Source organism: Mustelus asterias, chromosome 8 (genome assembly GCF_964213995.1).
Source record: "Mustelus asterias chromosome 8, sMusAst1.hap1.1, whole genome shotgun sequence".
Taxonomy (NCBI): Eukaryota; Metazoa; Chordata; class Chondrichthyes; order Carcharhiniformes; family Triakidae; genus Mustelus; species Mustelus asterias.
The window spans coordinates 77,470,526-77,486,845 of record NC_135808.1 but is presented as its reverse complement, the minus strand read 5'-3'; the positions used below and the strand labels follow the sequence as shown (position 1 = coordinate 77,486,845).

The following is a 16,320-nucleotide window of genomic DNA, read 5'->3' as shown; positions in this document are numbered from 1 at the left end:
TGCCTTCATTGAAAATGCTATGTGATCTAGGAGGAAAACTGAAGGATAGGACAAAGAAATTTTTTTTAAAACTCAGTTTAGTTTTTTTACAAGTGTAGTGTTTGAAATTATATTAAACACATTTGGCAAACAATAAATTACCCCATCCCTGAGCGTGTTTGTACTTTACGTACGAGTCACAGAAGCCACTAGGAACGCATACATACTACACTGTAAACAAACTGTGCAAAACTGTCGCTATATATAATCTATTCTGGGAACATCACTGAAATAACAAATTGTTTGATATCAATCACGGGACCACTTCTACCACCTTTACGCGGAATTGTTTCATTTTCCGGTGGTCTATTGTCATCTCAACTCTCGCGGCTATTTTCTATAAGTGACATATTTGCCATTAATATAACAGCCATAAAAGTGCAGTCTTGGGACTTAATTCTGTGATGGTAAACATAAGACTATTATTAGTATCTTCACATGATGAATTGTGCAGTAAACTTTACTGCCTTATCGTTGGCACTTGTCTTTCAGAAAGATGGCAAATTGATGTTAACTAAATTCAAGACAGGGAACTGAATCCTGTTCGTGGGGGGAGATCCATCCGTTTATGAATGATGCCAAGTTGTTGGCATGTGGAACAGGCAAAACAGTGATCGTGAAAATGATTGCCAATCCTTTCTCAGACTTCTCTGTTCGTTGAACAATAAAAACTGTCAAAGACCTGTAATAAGAAATGCAAAGAACAATTAGAGCTATTTGGCATGCTGTCCTACATGATTCCACTCTTAAAGCTTAAAGATTTATTCTTTTGATTCTAACAGAAATTGCTGAAGGTTTCAGTGTAGTTGTCTCACTGGTCCCAGCAGAAAAGTTTAATCATGGTTAATGATGATAAGGCGTCTCACCTCAGCACATGTTGTCACTCTGTTCATCATTCGCCTTGTAGGTTCCTGATATTTTATCCTGACTTTCATTCCTGAAAAAAGGAAAGTCTTCATTAGCATTAAAAAAATGAAATTAGTTTGTGCCCAATAAATTTTAAAATGAAATTTACTGTACATTTTTCCCTCTTGCCCTTACAGTGCTAACAGTGTATGGTTTCGTGATTGCTGACATCCCATTTTAATCTGTGAGCTGACACAGCAAGGGTTGTCCAGCTACTTGACCAAGTAGACCATCTCAGCCAGCTCAAATCCCATGTGTGCCCTGTCCACACATGATTGGCTATAGTGATTCTAACTGATTGCGTATCTCAGCCCTTGCCTGGTACATGAATCCAGCTGAGAGTTGTTAACTCAGCACAGAACCTGAATGATGCAGGCACCGTCTTGGTTTAGAAGGCTCGGTGTACATTGCATGTTGTCACCTGCAGCTAAGATCATAGAATCCTACAGTGCAGAAGGAGGCCATTTGGCCCATCGAGACTACACCGACCACAATCCCACCCAGGCCCTATCCCCATAACCCTATGCATTTACCCTGCTAATCCCCCTGAAATTAAGGGCAATTTATCATGGCCAATCAACCTAACCCGTACATCTTTCGACTGTGGGAGGAAACCGGAGCACCCAGAGGAAACCCATATGGGAAGAATGTGCAAACTCCACACAGACAGTGACCCAAGGCCGGAATTGAACCCAGATCCTTGGCGCTGTGGGGCAGCAGTGCTGACCACTGTGCCACCGTGCCGCCTCATGTCAGAAAATGGTTTCACTTTAATGTACAAAGCCATTACATACTGTTTCAGTAATTTATAACCCTGGTATCACTGAGTTTACATAAAGCCACAGGTCATGCAGAAGAGAATAATGTTTAATCGTAGCCATGTGGCATCTCACTTCTAAATAACATAATTTTAAAAATTACAAATTTTTACCTTAAAAGTGAAAACTTCTTTGCTTGTGCTATAAGGGAAAGAAGGAAAGAAAGTTAATTGATTTTATTTTTTCTCAGAAGGAGTCCTTCAGGATAAGACACTCAGTTCATTGTGATATAGAGAACTGAAATTTCATACAATCGGTATCAACAAAACAACGATGGACCAACTACTATTAACATTGTTATAATTAGGGCCAATTACTTATTGCAGTATATGACTGTCACTGGTCAGAGTTGCTCAAAGTACCATTTTCATTTCCTCGAGGATTCCTTGTGACACCAAATTGTACCGCATACTAAATGCAGGAGTGTGTGTAGGGTGACACAGGATGTTATGCACTGTCGGATCACTTGCCTCAGGTATAAAATCAGCATCAGAAAGAGACATTTAAATGTAGATGGAGAATTTGTACGATGAACAGAAAGAGTTTGTGTAATTTCGGATCATTCTAAACAGAAACTGATTCCCTGGAGCAGCACTTGCTGGAAATGCTGTTTCAGAATTTGGGATTCCGTAGAGCCATGTGTATGATGCTCTTTCAGAGAATCGGTGTCTATTTTGATGGGCTGAATGGCCTCCTCCTGCACTGTAGGGATTCTGTTTGCATCTTATCCATTGTGACTTGATTTAGATGCAGTACCCAGTGAGAAAAGGTGCTAAAGTGCTGCCCACCCCTCCCTATTTATTTTGTTTATTGTTAATTTTGTTTTTGATCAATATGGCCTTTACTCTTCATAGTTTTTTATCAGGGGACAGACTCCACCCTTAGAGCAGGAAACCCTCAATATTTATCAGCTCAACAATCTAAGCAAGAGGTGTTTGTGAGCACGTACTCTTGTTTTTCTAATAGCCTTCTCATATGAAAATCGTTTGTAATATGCCAAGTAAGTGTTGGAATCACACTTCATGGTAATATTATTGAGCAGTAGTAACATTAGTGTGAAATTTCCCCCTTTGCAATTTAAATAAAAAGTGACAATGGAAATTGTCGATATGTTTGTTATTAACATCACAGAATGATTTCAATCCTTATAGTTTTTACTCTTTGTACTTTGTGACCTACTTAAGTTGTCGTACTTTTGCCCAGATTTCCCCATTGGATTTCCACACCTGCTACACACCAAGTTTGCTGTTTTCTGCTGGAGCAGAATAGTGTCTGAAGCAGATCTCTACAACTGAGAATAGTCATTAATGGTTGGAGATACTCTGAGAGGAAATATGCTTCCACAAGGTGTGTCCCTTTCAATTTCTGTGCCATCAACTACTGCATCCCACCCCCCAACCTACCCCATCCAACCCCCCCGCCCCCCCCCCCCCCCCGTGCCCCCATGCATCGAGATGGGCATAAGACACAACTTCAAATATTGGATCTAGCAGTCCATCTCAGAGCAACAGTAGCCAGAGACTTGTATAAAAGCAAAATACTGCGGATGCTGGAATCTGAAACAAAAACAGAAAATGCGAGAAAATCTCAGCAGGTCTGACAGCATCTGTGAGGAGAGAATAGAGCCAGTGTTTCGAGGGTCATCTGACTAGATGACCCTTCGTCAGAGCTGAGAGGAAAGAGAATCATTTACATTCCCTTTGTCCCATTCCATCCCTGCACCTTCATAGTATAAATCTTCACTCTTTGCTCTCAGCTCTGACGAAGGGTCATCCTGACTCGAAATGTTGGCTCTATTCTCTCCCCACAGATGCTGTCAGACCTGCTGGATTTTCCAGCATTTTCTGTTTTTGAGTTAGAGACTTGTGTTTGAGGGGAATAAAGTTTAAATGGCAATCCATAATGGGGTTCAAACTCGAGGAATTCAAGGGGAAGCTAGTTCTTACATGGGATTGACTAGGAACTGTTCTATAGTCCAATAACTATGATAGCAGATTAAGTGTGCATGTGTCTGTCCTTGAATAGAGTTGTGCCACTCTGAACACCCTGAGCAGATGTGTTCTGAAGTGCAGGTAGACCATGACACATCATGCAGTGCTTTCTGGTCAAACAATAATAGCTGAAATCTGATCAAAACCTATACAGGAAATTGTAAGAATAGAAAGTGAAAATGAAAGGTATAATTACTTTTCTTTCTGAGCTGTCTCACTATCCAGCCTATCAGTGTCATCGCGGAGATGCCAGATGCAACAGCGGTCACTGTCAATACGGGTGAATAATTTTCAGGCAATAGTTCTGGAGATGAAAAACCAGTATTAAATCCATCACAGGATATTTCAATACATGCTGTTATTCAAATTTAAAGTGAAATTATTTCCAATATTTTACGAGTGCAAAGGCATGTGATGAGTAAGAAGGCTTTAAAGTGAAGTAACATACCTTGGCAGACTGGTACTAGTGAAGACCACATTCCCGATTCCTCGCACTGAAGACTCACTGACCCATTCAGTGAGAAACCTTCTACACAGCCAAAGTCACAAGCTGAAAGGTAACTGAAGGTTCCAATCGGATGGGAACAGTTCATGTTCCCATTTCTAGGACTCTCTGGGACATCACATTTCACAGCTGCAATGAAAGGCCAAGAAGCGAATGTAAATGATCACTGTTTGTCAAGCCATGCTAAGAAAATGGATATATTTCCTCATCATTTGAGATTAATGAAACATGTAAGCCAAAGATTGTAAAGGACACACTATCTAAGCAGGGATAATAAATGAAGGCTGAGCATAGCTCCACACTCCAGCTTCTTGGATCTTTTTAATCCAAATCCTTCAACACTGCGGAAGTAACATGCAAACTTGCAGGCGAGATCTCTAGCAGGGTGGAAACACATTATGCGGATTTGTTCTGAGAACATCAGTATCTTAGGTGGATAGCATCATTCAAAGAGCTTTAATTCTGTCAATATGTCTCTTCAGGAGTAATATAACTTTGTAACTGAGAGACTATTAATTGATCTCTCTTAGAGATGGGCTGTAAATAATATATGATACATCAAGACGCATGCCTCTTGTATGTATGTCATAGCAATAAATTAATGCATTGTAGAGGCATTAATTTGGAATTATAAAGAGACGATTCTCAGATTCCTAAGTTGATTAGCAACAGAAGAAACTTCAGAAGCAGTTTTAAAACATGTTTTCAGCTGGTACCACTTGAACTGAAAATTACCTTTACAGGCCGGCATCGGTGTTGTCCATTGGCCTGTAGCTTCACATTTGACACTGCTTGATCCACTCAATACAAATCCTTCTGGGCAGCTAAAGTCACATGTCGAGTTGTGACTGAATGGTGCAATTGGTTTTGAGCATGTTACAATAACCTGATCTCGGCTCTCCAGTTTTTTACACTGTACAACTGAAACATACAAAGGAGAAGTTGTTCAGTTGTGATACATGATGCAAAGGAATTCAGGTTCATACATTCCACAAGCTATAAGGGGAGTACAGCAAACGTTTGCCAGGCTGATTCCTGGGATGGCAAGACTGTCATATGAAGAGAGACTAAGTCAGTTAGGATTATATTCACTGGAATTTAGAAGAGTGAGAGTGGATCTTATAGAAACTTACAACATTCAAATAGGGTTAGACAGGGTAAATTCAGAAAGAATGGTGGGGGAGTCCATGGTTTGAAGATAAGAAGTAAACATTTTAGAACTGAGGAGAGGAGAAATTTCTTCACCCAGAGAGTTTTGAATGTATGGAATTCACTACCACAGAAAGTAGCTGATAGCACTCTGTGTACTGCTGTTGGAATTGTAAATAAAGGGATTTTGGTGAAGGGACTTCTGCCTCCGAAGACTTATTACAAATTCCTTGGAAAATCAGATTCCCAGCATCTCATGGGCATTTAGCTGAAGTGAAGAAGTGGAACTGAGAAAGTAAAACCACTGGAAAGGGTAGGGTGAGGGTCTGGTGTTGGTGAATAGAAAATGTGGAACATCAGGAAAGTACTGGACAGGTCAGAGAAGGACTGGAGGGTGGACAGCATCAGCAAATGGACAGAGGGAGGAGTGACAGTGAACAGAGAGTTGTTTATGATCCCATGTGGATTGTGAATAATTGTGGATGGATGGATTCCTGGGTACAAGTTCACACGCTACCTTCACAGCTGGGGACGGGCGCTGACCATTCTCCAGATGCTCCACACTCCAGTCTCTCTGATCCTCGGAGCACAAACCCGTCAGCACAGTTGAAGTCACATGTTGAGTTGTAACTGAAATCTCCAATGGGATGAGAACAGTCCATTCTTCCTTGTCCAGGAATCATCAGACTTTCACATTTCACAGCTGAAACAAACATCAAACAATTATAAGTCCACATAAATAAATCGGAAAGCTCCCACTCTGAACATATGAAAGCCTGTCTATTGAATAAATCTCAAGTTTCTACTTTTCATTCTGTAATGACTGCAATCAGGCCATTGAGGTTGGCCTATTGGAATATGAACTCCCAAACTAAGCAGTCAATTGATGGGCCAGTGAGTCTTTTCCTTGCATGTAACCAGGAGTGTCTGTTCCTCTGGCACTCCCAAAGGTAGACTGCTGACTGATAGCACTCTGTGTACTGCTGTTGGAATTGTAAATAAAGGAATTTTGGTGAAGGGACTTCTGCCTCCGAAGACTTATTACAAATTCCTTGGAAAATCAGATTCCCAGCATCTCATGGGCATTTAGCTGAAGTGAAGAAGTGGAACTGAGAAAGTAAAACCACTGGAAAGGGTAGGGTGAGGGTCTGGTGTTGGTGAATAGAAAATGTGGAACATCAGGAAAGTACTGGACAGGTCAGAGAAGGACTGGAGGGTGGACAGCATCAGCAAATGGACAGAGGGAGGAGTGACAGTGAACAGAGAGTTGTTTATGATCCCATGTGGATTGTGAATAATTGTGGATGGATGGATTCCTGGGTACAAGTTCACACGCTACCTTCACAGCTGGGGACGGGCGCTGACCATTCTCCAGATGCTCCACACTCCAGTCTCTCTGATCCTCGGAGCTCAAACCCGTCAGCACAGCTGAAGTCACATGTTGAGTTGTAACTGAAATCTCCAATGGGATGAGAACAGTTCTTGGATCCTGGGTTGGAAATTTCGAGTGCTTCACATTTTATGGCTGCAATATCAAATGTAATACACGTTAAAGACTGCAATTTAACATTGTTATAATTCAGGTCAGAACCTCCAAAGTGTTTTATGACGTCCACCTGGGTCATAAGTTTTGCATTTTGAATTTGGCTAGTGTAAGCATAATGGGGACGATTCTCCCAAAAAAATTCTAAATGGCGAATTTGCGTAAAAAACTGCAGTAAATCATGCTGGTTTTTTCAGCGGGTGTTTCAAAATGAATCTCCCACACCGAGCATCGCAGAGTGCCTCAGCGTAAATCCCATTGAAAATCAATGGATGGGGCTTATTCCCGCTGGAGAGGCTCACAGCATAGCACTGAACGGGCCACTGCACATTCACCAATCTGTTTGCACCATTCGATAAGATCATGACTGATATGTTTATGTTGAGTTTCACATTCCCATCCACCCTCAATAACCTTTGCTTCCCGTGACAACAAGAATCTATCTATCTCTGCCTTAAAAATATTCAGTGACCCCCACCTCCACCAACTTCTGAAGGGAGAGTTCCAAAGTTGCACAGCCCTCAGAGACAAAAGTTATCTCTGTGCGATAAGGGCATTCTCTAATTTTAAAACTGTGCCCCCTAGTTCTGGACTCAGCCACAAGAAGAAACATCCGTTCCATATCTAGCTTGTCAAGATCATTCAGGATCTGATATACTTCAGTCAAGTCACCCCTTACTAAATTCTAGTGGAAAACGCAGTTCTATTCCTAGAGTTCAGCAGCTTATTCATTGACAAATAATTCTCAAGATACACCAGCTTATCTAGGTTGTTTTTAAATGATTATGCACAGAAAGATGGTTACATATTTAAAATTATTCAGGTTAGCATATGGTCTAATGCACAATTGTCTAGAAAGTAAATAAGTAAACTAATTAACTCACGATAATCTTACAGCATAAATCTCAACTTCTCTGGACTCCCGCTCTGCTATATGTATCTTTAAAATTTTAGCATACGTTTAAACATTTTTCTCTTTAGTCTTTAGATTCTATTTGCCTCTACCTTCACAGCTGGGGACAGGCGCTGACCATTCTCCAGATGCTCCACACTCCAGTCTCTCTGATCCTCGGAGCTCAAACCCGTCAGCACAGTTGAAGTCACATGTTGAGTTGTAACTGAAATCTCCAATGGGATGAGAACAGTCCATTCTTCCTTGTCCAGGAATCATCAGACTTTCACATTTCACAGCTGAAACCAACATCAAACAATTATAAGTCCACATAAATAAATCGGAAAGCTCCCACACTGAACATATGAAAGCCTGTCTATTGAATAAATCTCAAGTTTCTACTTTTCATTCTGTAATGACTGCAATCAGGCCATTGAGGTTGGCCTATTGGAATATGAACTCCCAAACTAAGCAGTCAATTGATGGGCCAGTGAGTCTTTTCCTTGCATGTAACCAGGAGTGTCTGTTCCTCTGGCACTCCCAAAGGTAGACTGCTGACTGATAGCACTCTGTGTACTGCTGTTGGAATTGTAAATAAAGGAATTTTGGTGAAGGGACTTCTGCCTCCGAAGACTTATTACAAATTCCTTGGAAAATCAGATTCCCAGCATCTCATGGGCATTTAGCTGAAGTGAAGAAGTGGAACTGAGAAAGTAAAACCACTGGAAAGGGTAGGGTGAGGGTCTGGTGTTGGTGAATAGAAAATGTGGAACATCAGGAAAGTACTGGACAGGTCAGAGAAGGACTGGAGGGTGGACAGCATCAGCAAATGGACAGAGGGAGGAGTGACAGTGAACAGAGAGTTGTTTATGATCCCATGTGGATTGTGAATAATTGTGGATGGATGGATTCCTGGGTACAAGTTCACACGCTACCTTCACAGCTGGGGACGGGCGCTGACCATTCTCCAGATGCTCCACACTGCAGTCTCTCTGATCCTCGGAGCTCAAACCCGTCAGCACAGCTGAAGTCACATGTTGAGTTGTAACTGAAATCTCCAATGGGATGAGAACAGTTCTTGGATCCTGGGTTGGAAATTTCGAGTGCTTCACATTTTATGGCTGCAATATCAAATGTAATACACGTTAAAGACTGCAATTTAACATTGTTATAATTCAGGTCAGAACCTCCAAAGTGTTTTATGACGTCCACCTGGGTCATAAGTTTTGCATTTTGAATTTGGCTAGTGTAAGCATAATGGGGACGATTCTCCCAAAAAAATTCTAAATGGCGAATTTGCGTAAAAAACTGCAGTAAATCATGCTGGTTTTTTCAGCGGGTGTTTCAAAATGAATCTCCCACACCGAGCATCGCAGAGTGCCTCAGCGTAAATCCCATTGAAAATCAATGGATGGGGCTTATTCCCGCCGGAGAGGCTCACAGCATAGCACTGAACGGGCCACTGCACATTCACCAATCTGTTTGCACCATTCGATAAGATCATGACTGATATGTTTATGTTGAGTTTCACATTCCCATCCACCCTCAATAACCTTTGCTTCCCGTGACAACAAGAATCTATCTATCTCTGCCTTAAAAATATTCAGTGACCCCCACCTCCACCAACTTCTGAAGGGAGAGTTCCAAAGTTGCACAGCCCTCAGAGACAAAAGTTATCTCTGTGCGATAAGGGCATTCTCTAATTTTAAAACTGTGCCCCCTAGTTCTGGACTCAGCCACAAGAAGAAACATCCGTTCCATATCTAGCTTGTCAAGATCATTCAGGATCTGATATACTTCAGTCAAGTCACCCCTTACTAAATTCTAGTGGAAAACGCAGTTCTATTCCTAGAGTTCAGCAGCTTATTCATTGACAAATAATTCTCAAGATACACCAGCTTATCTAGGTTGTTTTTAAATGATTATGCACAGAAAGATGGTTACATATTTAAAATTATTCAGGTTAGCATATGGTCTAATGCACAATTGTCTAGAAAGTAAATAAGTAAACTAATTAACTCACGATAATCTTACAGCATAAATCTCAACTTCTCTGGACTCCCGCTCTGCTATATGTATCTTTAAAATTTTAGCATACGTTTAAACATTTTTCTCTTTAGTCTTTAGATTCTATTTGCCTCTACCTTCACAGCTGGGGACAGGCGCTGACCATTCTCCAGATGCTCCACACTCCAGTCTCTCTGATCCTCGGAGCTCAAACCCGTCAGCACAGTTGAAGTCACATGTTGAGCTGTAACTGAAATCTCCAATGGGATGAGAACAGTCCATTCTTCCTTGTCCAGGAATCATCAGACTTTCACATTTCACAGCTGAAACCAACATCAAACAATTATAAGTCCACATAAATAAATCGGAAAGCTCCCACTCTGAACATATGAAAGCCTGTCTATTGAATAAATCTCAAGTTTCTACTTTTCATTCTGTAATGACTGCAATCAGGCCATTGAGGTTGGCCTATTGGAATATGAACTCCCAAACTAAGCAGTCAATTGATGGGCCAGTGAGTCTTTTCCTTGCATGTAACCAGGAGTGTCTGTTCCTCTGGCACTCCCAAAGGTAGACTGCTGACTGATAGCACTCTGTGTACTGCTGTTGGAATTGTAAATAAAGGAATTTTGGTGAAGGGACTTCTGCCTCCGAAGACTTATTACAAATTCCTTGGAAAATCAGATTCCCAGCATCTCATGGGCATTTAGCTGAAGTGAAGAAGTGGAACTGAGAAAGTAAAACCACTGGAAAGGGTAGGGTGAGGGTCTGGTGTTGGTGAATAGAAAATGTGGAACATCAGGAAAGTACTGGACAGGTCAGAGAAGGACTGGAGGGTGGACAGCATCAGCAAATGGACAGAGGGAGGAGTGACAGTGAACAGAGAGTTGTTTATGATCCCATGTGGATTGTGAATAATTGTGGATGGATGGATTCCTGGGTACAAGTTCACACGCTACCTTCACAGCTGGGGACGGGCGCTGACCATTCTCCAGATGCTCCACACTCCAGTCTCTCTGATCCTCGGAGCTCAAACCCGTCAGCACAGCTGAAGTCACATGTTGAGTTGTAACTGAAATCTCCAATGGGATGAGAACAGTTCTTGAATCCTTGAGGAATTTCCAGGTCTCCACATCTTACAACTATAATATATAAATTATGAAATTGAACATAAGCTTAAAGACCATCATCTGTAAATGTTCTAAATTCTGACTCTGCTCTTTCTTTTGGTGGGTATTGTTGGAGACTATACCTTCACAGCTGGGTGTGTCTGCTGTCCACATTCCTGTTGCATTGCACCGGAGACTCTGAGAGCCCTGCAATGTAAACCCCGCTGCACACTGGAATTCACACCTGGAGTCAAAGCTGAAGTTTCCATTAGGATGGACGCAGCTCATAGTCGCTTGCTCGGGAACATTGAGAGTGGCACACTGTTCAACTGGACAGGAGGGATTGGAATAAGATGTTAGTTATTGTGCTACAATTTTCTTTTATATATATATTTTTTGAATCATAGAATCCCTACAGTACAGAAAGAGGCCATTCGGCCCATCGAGTCTGCACCAACCACAATCCCACCCAGGCCCTACCCCCATATCCCTACATATTTTACCCACTAATCCCTCTAACCTACGCATCTCAGGACACTAAGGGGCAATTTTAGCGTGGCCAATCAACCTAACCCGCACATCTTTGGACTGTGGGAGGAAACCGGAGCACCCGGAGGAAACCCACGCAGACACGAGGAGGATGTGCAAACTCCACACAGACAGTGACCCAAGCCGGGAACCCAGGTCCCTGGAGCTGTGAAGCAGCAGTGCTAACCACTGTGCTACCGTGCCGCCCTTAATCCTGGGAGGAGAACTAGGCCACCTGGCCAATTGAGTCTGCTCTGCCATTCAATCATGGCTGATAAGGTTCTCAATCCCATCCTCCCGCCTTTCCCCTGTAACCTTTATATTTATATAATAATATTTATATAAAAACCGCTTCATGAAATTAGAGCAAGGGCTCACCAATTTAAACCTTCAGAAGTCAGACTTGGGACTGATATTCGGAAATTGTTTGTCACTGAGTAAGCAATGCGTGGAATGGATTGCCAGATAGGGCAGTGGAAAATAAAATTCAGGAACCATTTAAGAAGTAATTGTGTTGCAATAGAGTGGGGAAAGGGTATTACGGACATTCTGGATGGATGTACTGCAATGGGCTGAAGATGTCATTCATCCATAGTGATAATGCAATCTTCACAATTGTCTTATATCTGGTTAATATTTAAATGTTTTCACCGTGCTTTCTGAATATTTTGACAGCCATTTCTGAACTTGCTTGTGTATTGTCATTGACTCCTCATATGAAGGAAGACTCTCTTCAGCCTATGATGGTTTAGCTGGTCTAAGCTCAGGTAGAAACTTGAACATTGGGCCCTGGTTCTCATGAACTGGACAGAGGAGGTTCTGGATCTGAGTGATCAACCTGACCTTGCTTCTGCTCACAACCTACGGTCCCCTACTGGAAACTAAAAGTGTATTGGCATGGAATAAGGCAAGACCATCCCAGGGTTTTGGATTAACAAATGAAGAAATATCACTAGGGTGAAATGATGATGGCTGAGCAGCAGACATGTAACTACACCCTGTAAAGATTTACCATTGAAATGAGATGAGGGGAAAAAATCCACAGGCAAAAAAAAACAGCTTGACAATGATTAGAATTCAGATTACTGATGAGTGCAGAAGGTTAATTCAATATATACCTCAAATAATTGATCATGTTAGTTGGTACAAGTCAGCTCACACTCTCAATGAAGGTGACATGCCCTTACCATGTTCGCACTCTTGCCCATAGTATCCAGCATTGCATGCACATGTGTAGCTTCCAATATTCTCGACACATTCCCCATGACCACTGCACGAAGTGGGAGTGCATGAAGCTGAAAAAAAGACAATATAATTCCAAAATCAATGTAAGCTCCTATTTAAGTCAGTACTATATTGACAGTGTCACAATGAGCATTGTATTTAAATGATTCCATTTGATCATATTTACAGGGTAATTAAGGAATATCTTAACATGTGGAAATCACAAATTGTCTTATTTTAATGCCTGATCTCATATTTAGAGATTACTGATAAATTATCCTGTTTCAGTTAAAAATGTACCAATAATGTATAATTGAATAATGTACCAAAGACTTTGAGATTAAGCATGATTGTAATAGTAACTCATTAAACTCATTAAAGTAATCTTTGGTCAATTTGTCTTCTTACCTATGTAACACAAAGGTCTTTTCTTCTTATTACAGTTGATATCGTTCCACTTCCCTGTATCGTTTTGCCTTTTGATGTACATTTCTACGCAGTCTTCATTCCCATCTGCTCCTACATTATTAGGTTCATTCCGAGCCCAGTTCTCGGCTTCTTTGGTGAGAGGTTTGTTAGTACCAACCCAGGTCCAAATGCCATTCATTTTTCTTATTCCAATCCAGTAGTAATATTTTGCAAAAGGTATGAATTTATTCAAATGCTCAATTTCTTCTGCATTCTGGATTGCAACTAGATCTGTGTAATGTCGTTGACAGAACTGTCTTGCATTGTCCCAGATCATATCTTCATTAATATATTTATAGGTCCAGCCGTGGATTCTTCCCAGAAACATTAGTTCTATAAAGAAAAGAGCAATTTGAATGAATGAGTAATCTTCACACTGTTTGAATGAATTTACTTCCTGACTTACATGTTTTGTTTTGTACCAAATGTTGTGTTTATTATCTTTGGGAATGTGTTGGGAAGTGGAATATTTTTGCACTGCTGGTTCTAATGGCAGCATCAGACATTCTCATGTCTATTTAGAAGCAAAGGTAGATTGCGCTACAGAATAACCTCCTCTGTGCCAGTCTGATATATTCCCATTGCCCACACCAGTCTGTGGCAATTCTGAGTAAGATAGATGTTAGTCCCTACTAAGGCACAGGTTGATGCCTACCACAAGAAATTAGATCCTTGTAATCATCCGACAGAGGAGTTTGAGTGGATTTGGAGATTTCAGAGGTCTAACTTACTTAACTATCAAGTCCAGATACTTTTCTTGTGTCAGTTCTTGTAGTATTTCAGAAATATTATTCGCAACCCAAGGCAATGCATATAAGAATGAAGTACGATAGAAATCACCCATATTGGTCAAAAAGCCGTTTTATTGCAGCTTCTATTTAATGTTACTTGTTTCTTACCAAGAACAATGATGGTGAAGAACCACAGTTGACTTCCACCTTTCTGAACCAATGGAGATTGTTGATTCAACTTCTTCATCATTTTGCTGTAAACCTGCAGAGAATAAGCTATGGTTAAACAATTTCAAACAGAATAGATCCTGTGTGCCACAACCAAGGTACATATATAATATTGAAGATGTATTTCTCATTTTGTTACTTTATTTAAAAATATAGCACCTATAACATTCTCATTATAGCACTCATTCTTCAAGTATATTAAAATCATGAGATTTGAAATTATGCAATGTTTGTGTTTCACTATCTAACAGCTCCCTTAAACTATCAAAGGGAATTTCATACAAGCATCCATTCACTCTGAAGAAGAGTCACATGGAATCAAAATGTTGGCTCGAATGTTCTGGCTGTTCATGCCGGTGAGACCTTATGCTCCCGCTGACAGCTCACCTTCACCACAGGTTTCCCGGCAGCAAGGGGAACAGGAAACCCCATTGCCAATGGCGGGACCACAAAATCCCGCCACCAGCCAATAACAGAATGCCTCTGCTGTGGAGAAACCCACAGCGGGTTACAAGGAAAATCCCCCCCCCCCCGGCCCTGTTAACTGTTTCTCTCGCCACAGATGCTGCCAGACCTGCCGAGTTTTTCCAGCGTTTTCTGTTCTTAATTTCAGATTTCCAGCATTTGCAGGACTTTGCTTTCATTTCCGTTTATATAATACTGCAATGATAAAATTCTGACTTTCCATGCATCATAACAGCTAAATTTATTCATTTCAACTCATGGTAGTGCTCGGCTTTGGACTGGAACAATCCTCTCCCTTGATGGCTGGTTATTGCTATAATCCCTATAAAGACTAACACTCAACAGAAGAATAACCCTTCTACTGGATGGCCCTTTGTGTAGCTTTTGGATGTGGAGACAATCTGACCCCACAACTGTGATTCCCTTGAGCTGAATAGCCTGTTTAGGATCATATCTGAAGTGTGGCCATTTGGTCAAAATATAAAAGACCCATCAAACCACACTTTGGGAGGTGAAGGGAATTAAAGAGAGGAGAGAAGAGCTTTTCCCTTTCAAAGAAATAAAAGTTTGATAAAACTATTTGAAAATTTGCATGCAGTTAGCACACCAGTCTGTCTTACCTTATCAAATTCAGTCTCAGATCACTCCTGTTGATTCTGGTATTCTACAAGTGCTCCGTTGAATGTTGAATGAATGTTGAGAGATGTTTCTGGCTGTCTCTCTGCTCAGAAAAGGAGCAATGCCTGAAAAGGTGATCTTTGCAGATTGACACTTTCACTGCAGCTGCTAGCTAACTTTATATCCTCCTTCATGCAAGCAATTACACAACTTCCTGACCTTCCCAGAAAATTCCCTGTGACGTTGACTGATTAGAATAAAATAGACGGAACTCCACTGTGGAATCTCCCGAAGTGTAAGGAGTGACATCAAAGATTTTTTCTGTTGCCTGTTATGAACTATGCATAGCCATAATTTTCCATGTAGTTTCCTACAATGAATTTCTTATTTTTTGTGCAACTTTTCAACAAAACTGGAAGCATGATAATATTTTTTAAAAAGCACATCCAAATATATTGTAGCTGAACTGAGTGCTAGAAAGAGGAATTTACTTTTTAACAAATGTCAGCTATGATAGCGATAGAGATTCTAAACTCTGTCTCAATGCATCGCGGCTACCAGAATTTTGCTTTTCTGGTCATCTCCGTATTTGAGCCTCTCCAATCATTTTTCCACTCTGTCACAGCACTGAAAATACACTAATCAAAATCATGAATGTCATCCTCTTTGACATAGTGCCCGAACTCTCCTCATTCTTCTCAGGATTTCTCTAGTCTTTAACAAGGTTGACCATTTCATTCTGCTCCAATGCTTCTGCAATGTCCAGCTAAGTTGAACTGCTTCACTTAGTTCCACTCTTACCTAGAGAATCTACTGCAATTACCTTTTTTCCCCACATCATTACCCATAGAGTCTCCATCTCCTTTACCCACTTCTTCCCCTGCCATTTCTATTCTCTATATTCCTCCTCGCGACATCAGTTGAAGACACAACTCAAATTTCACATGTTCTCTGATATCGTTCATCATCACATCTCTCGGACTACTCCAGGATCTCTGCATGGTCAGGCAGCTTGTCCAACATCCAACATTGTGTGAGCAAATTCCCACCAACTAAACACTGGGAAGACCGAACACATTTTCCCTGTCACAAACCCAAT

General features: G+C 41.0%; 1 protein-coding gene across 1 annotated transcript in view; it reads right to left on the bottom strand.

Moving 5' to 3' along the window:
• LOC144497752 (P-selectin-like) overlaps positions 1-15,358 on the bottom strand; it is a 72,321-nt gene extending 56,963 nt beyond the window's left edge. Inside the window, exons 1-16 of the mRNA XM_078219191.1 lie at positions 15,224-15,358; positions 14,079-14,172; positions 13,120-13,512; positions 12,675-12,782; positions 11,103-11,288; positions 10,810-10,992; positions 9,988-10,173; positions 8,779-8,964; positions 7,957-8,142; positions 6,748-6,933; positions 5,926-6,111; positions 4,995-5,180; positions 4,203-4,388; positions 3,951-4,058; positions 1,877-1,904; positions 910-976 (exon numbers count right to left, since the gene is read on the bottom strand). Of these exons, the coding sequence (XP_078075317.1) occupies positions 910-976; positions 1,877-1,904; positions 3,951-4,058; positions 4,203-4,388; positions 4,995-5,180; positions 5,926-6,111; positions 6,748-6,933; positions 7,957-8,142; positions 8,779-8,964; positions 9,988-10,173; positions 10,810-10,992; positions 11,103-11,288; positions 12,675-12,782; positions 13,120-13,512; positions 14,079-14,160 (2,457 nt within the window). The 5' untranslated portion in view covers positions 14,161-14,172; positions 15,224-15,358. The remainder of the gene's footprint in view (positions 1-909; positions 977-1,876; positions 1,905-3,950; positions 4,059-4,202; positions 4,389-4,994; positions 5,181-5,925; positions 6,112-6,747; positions 6,934-7,956; positions 8,143-8,778; positions 8,965-9,987; positions 10,174-10,809; positions 10,993-11,102; positions 11,289-12,674; positions 12,783-13,119; positions 13,513-14,078; positions 14,173-15,223) is intronic.
• Positions 15,359-16,320: the final 962 nt, after the last annotated feature.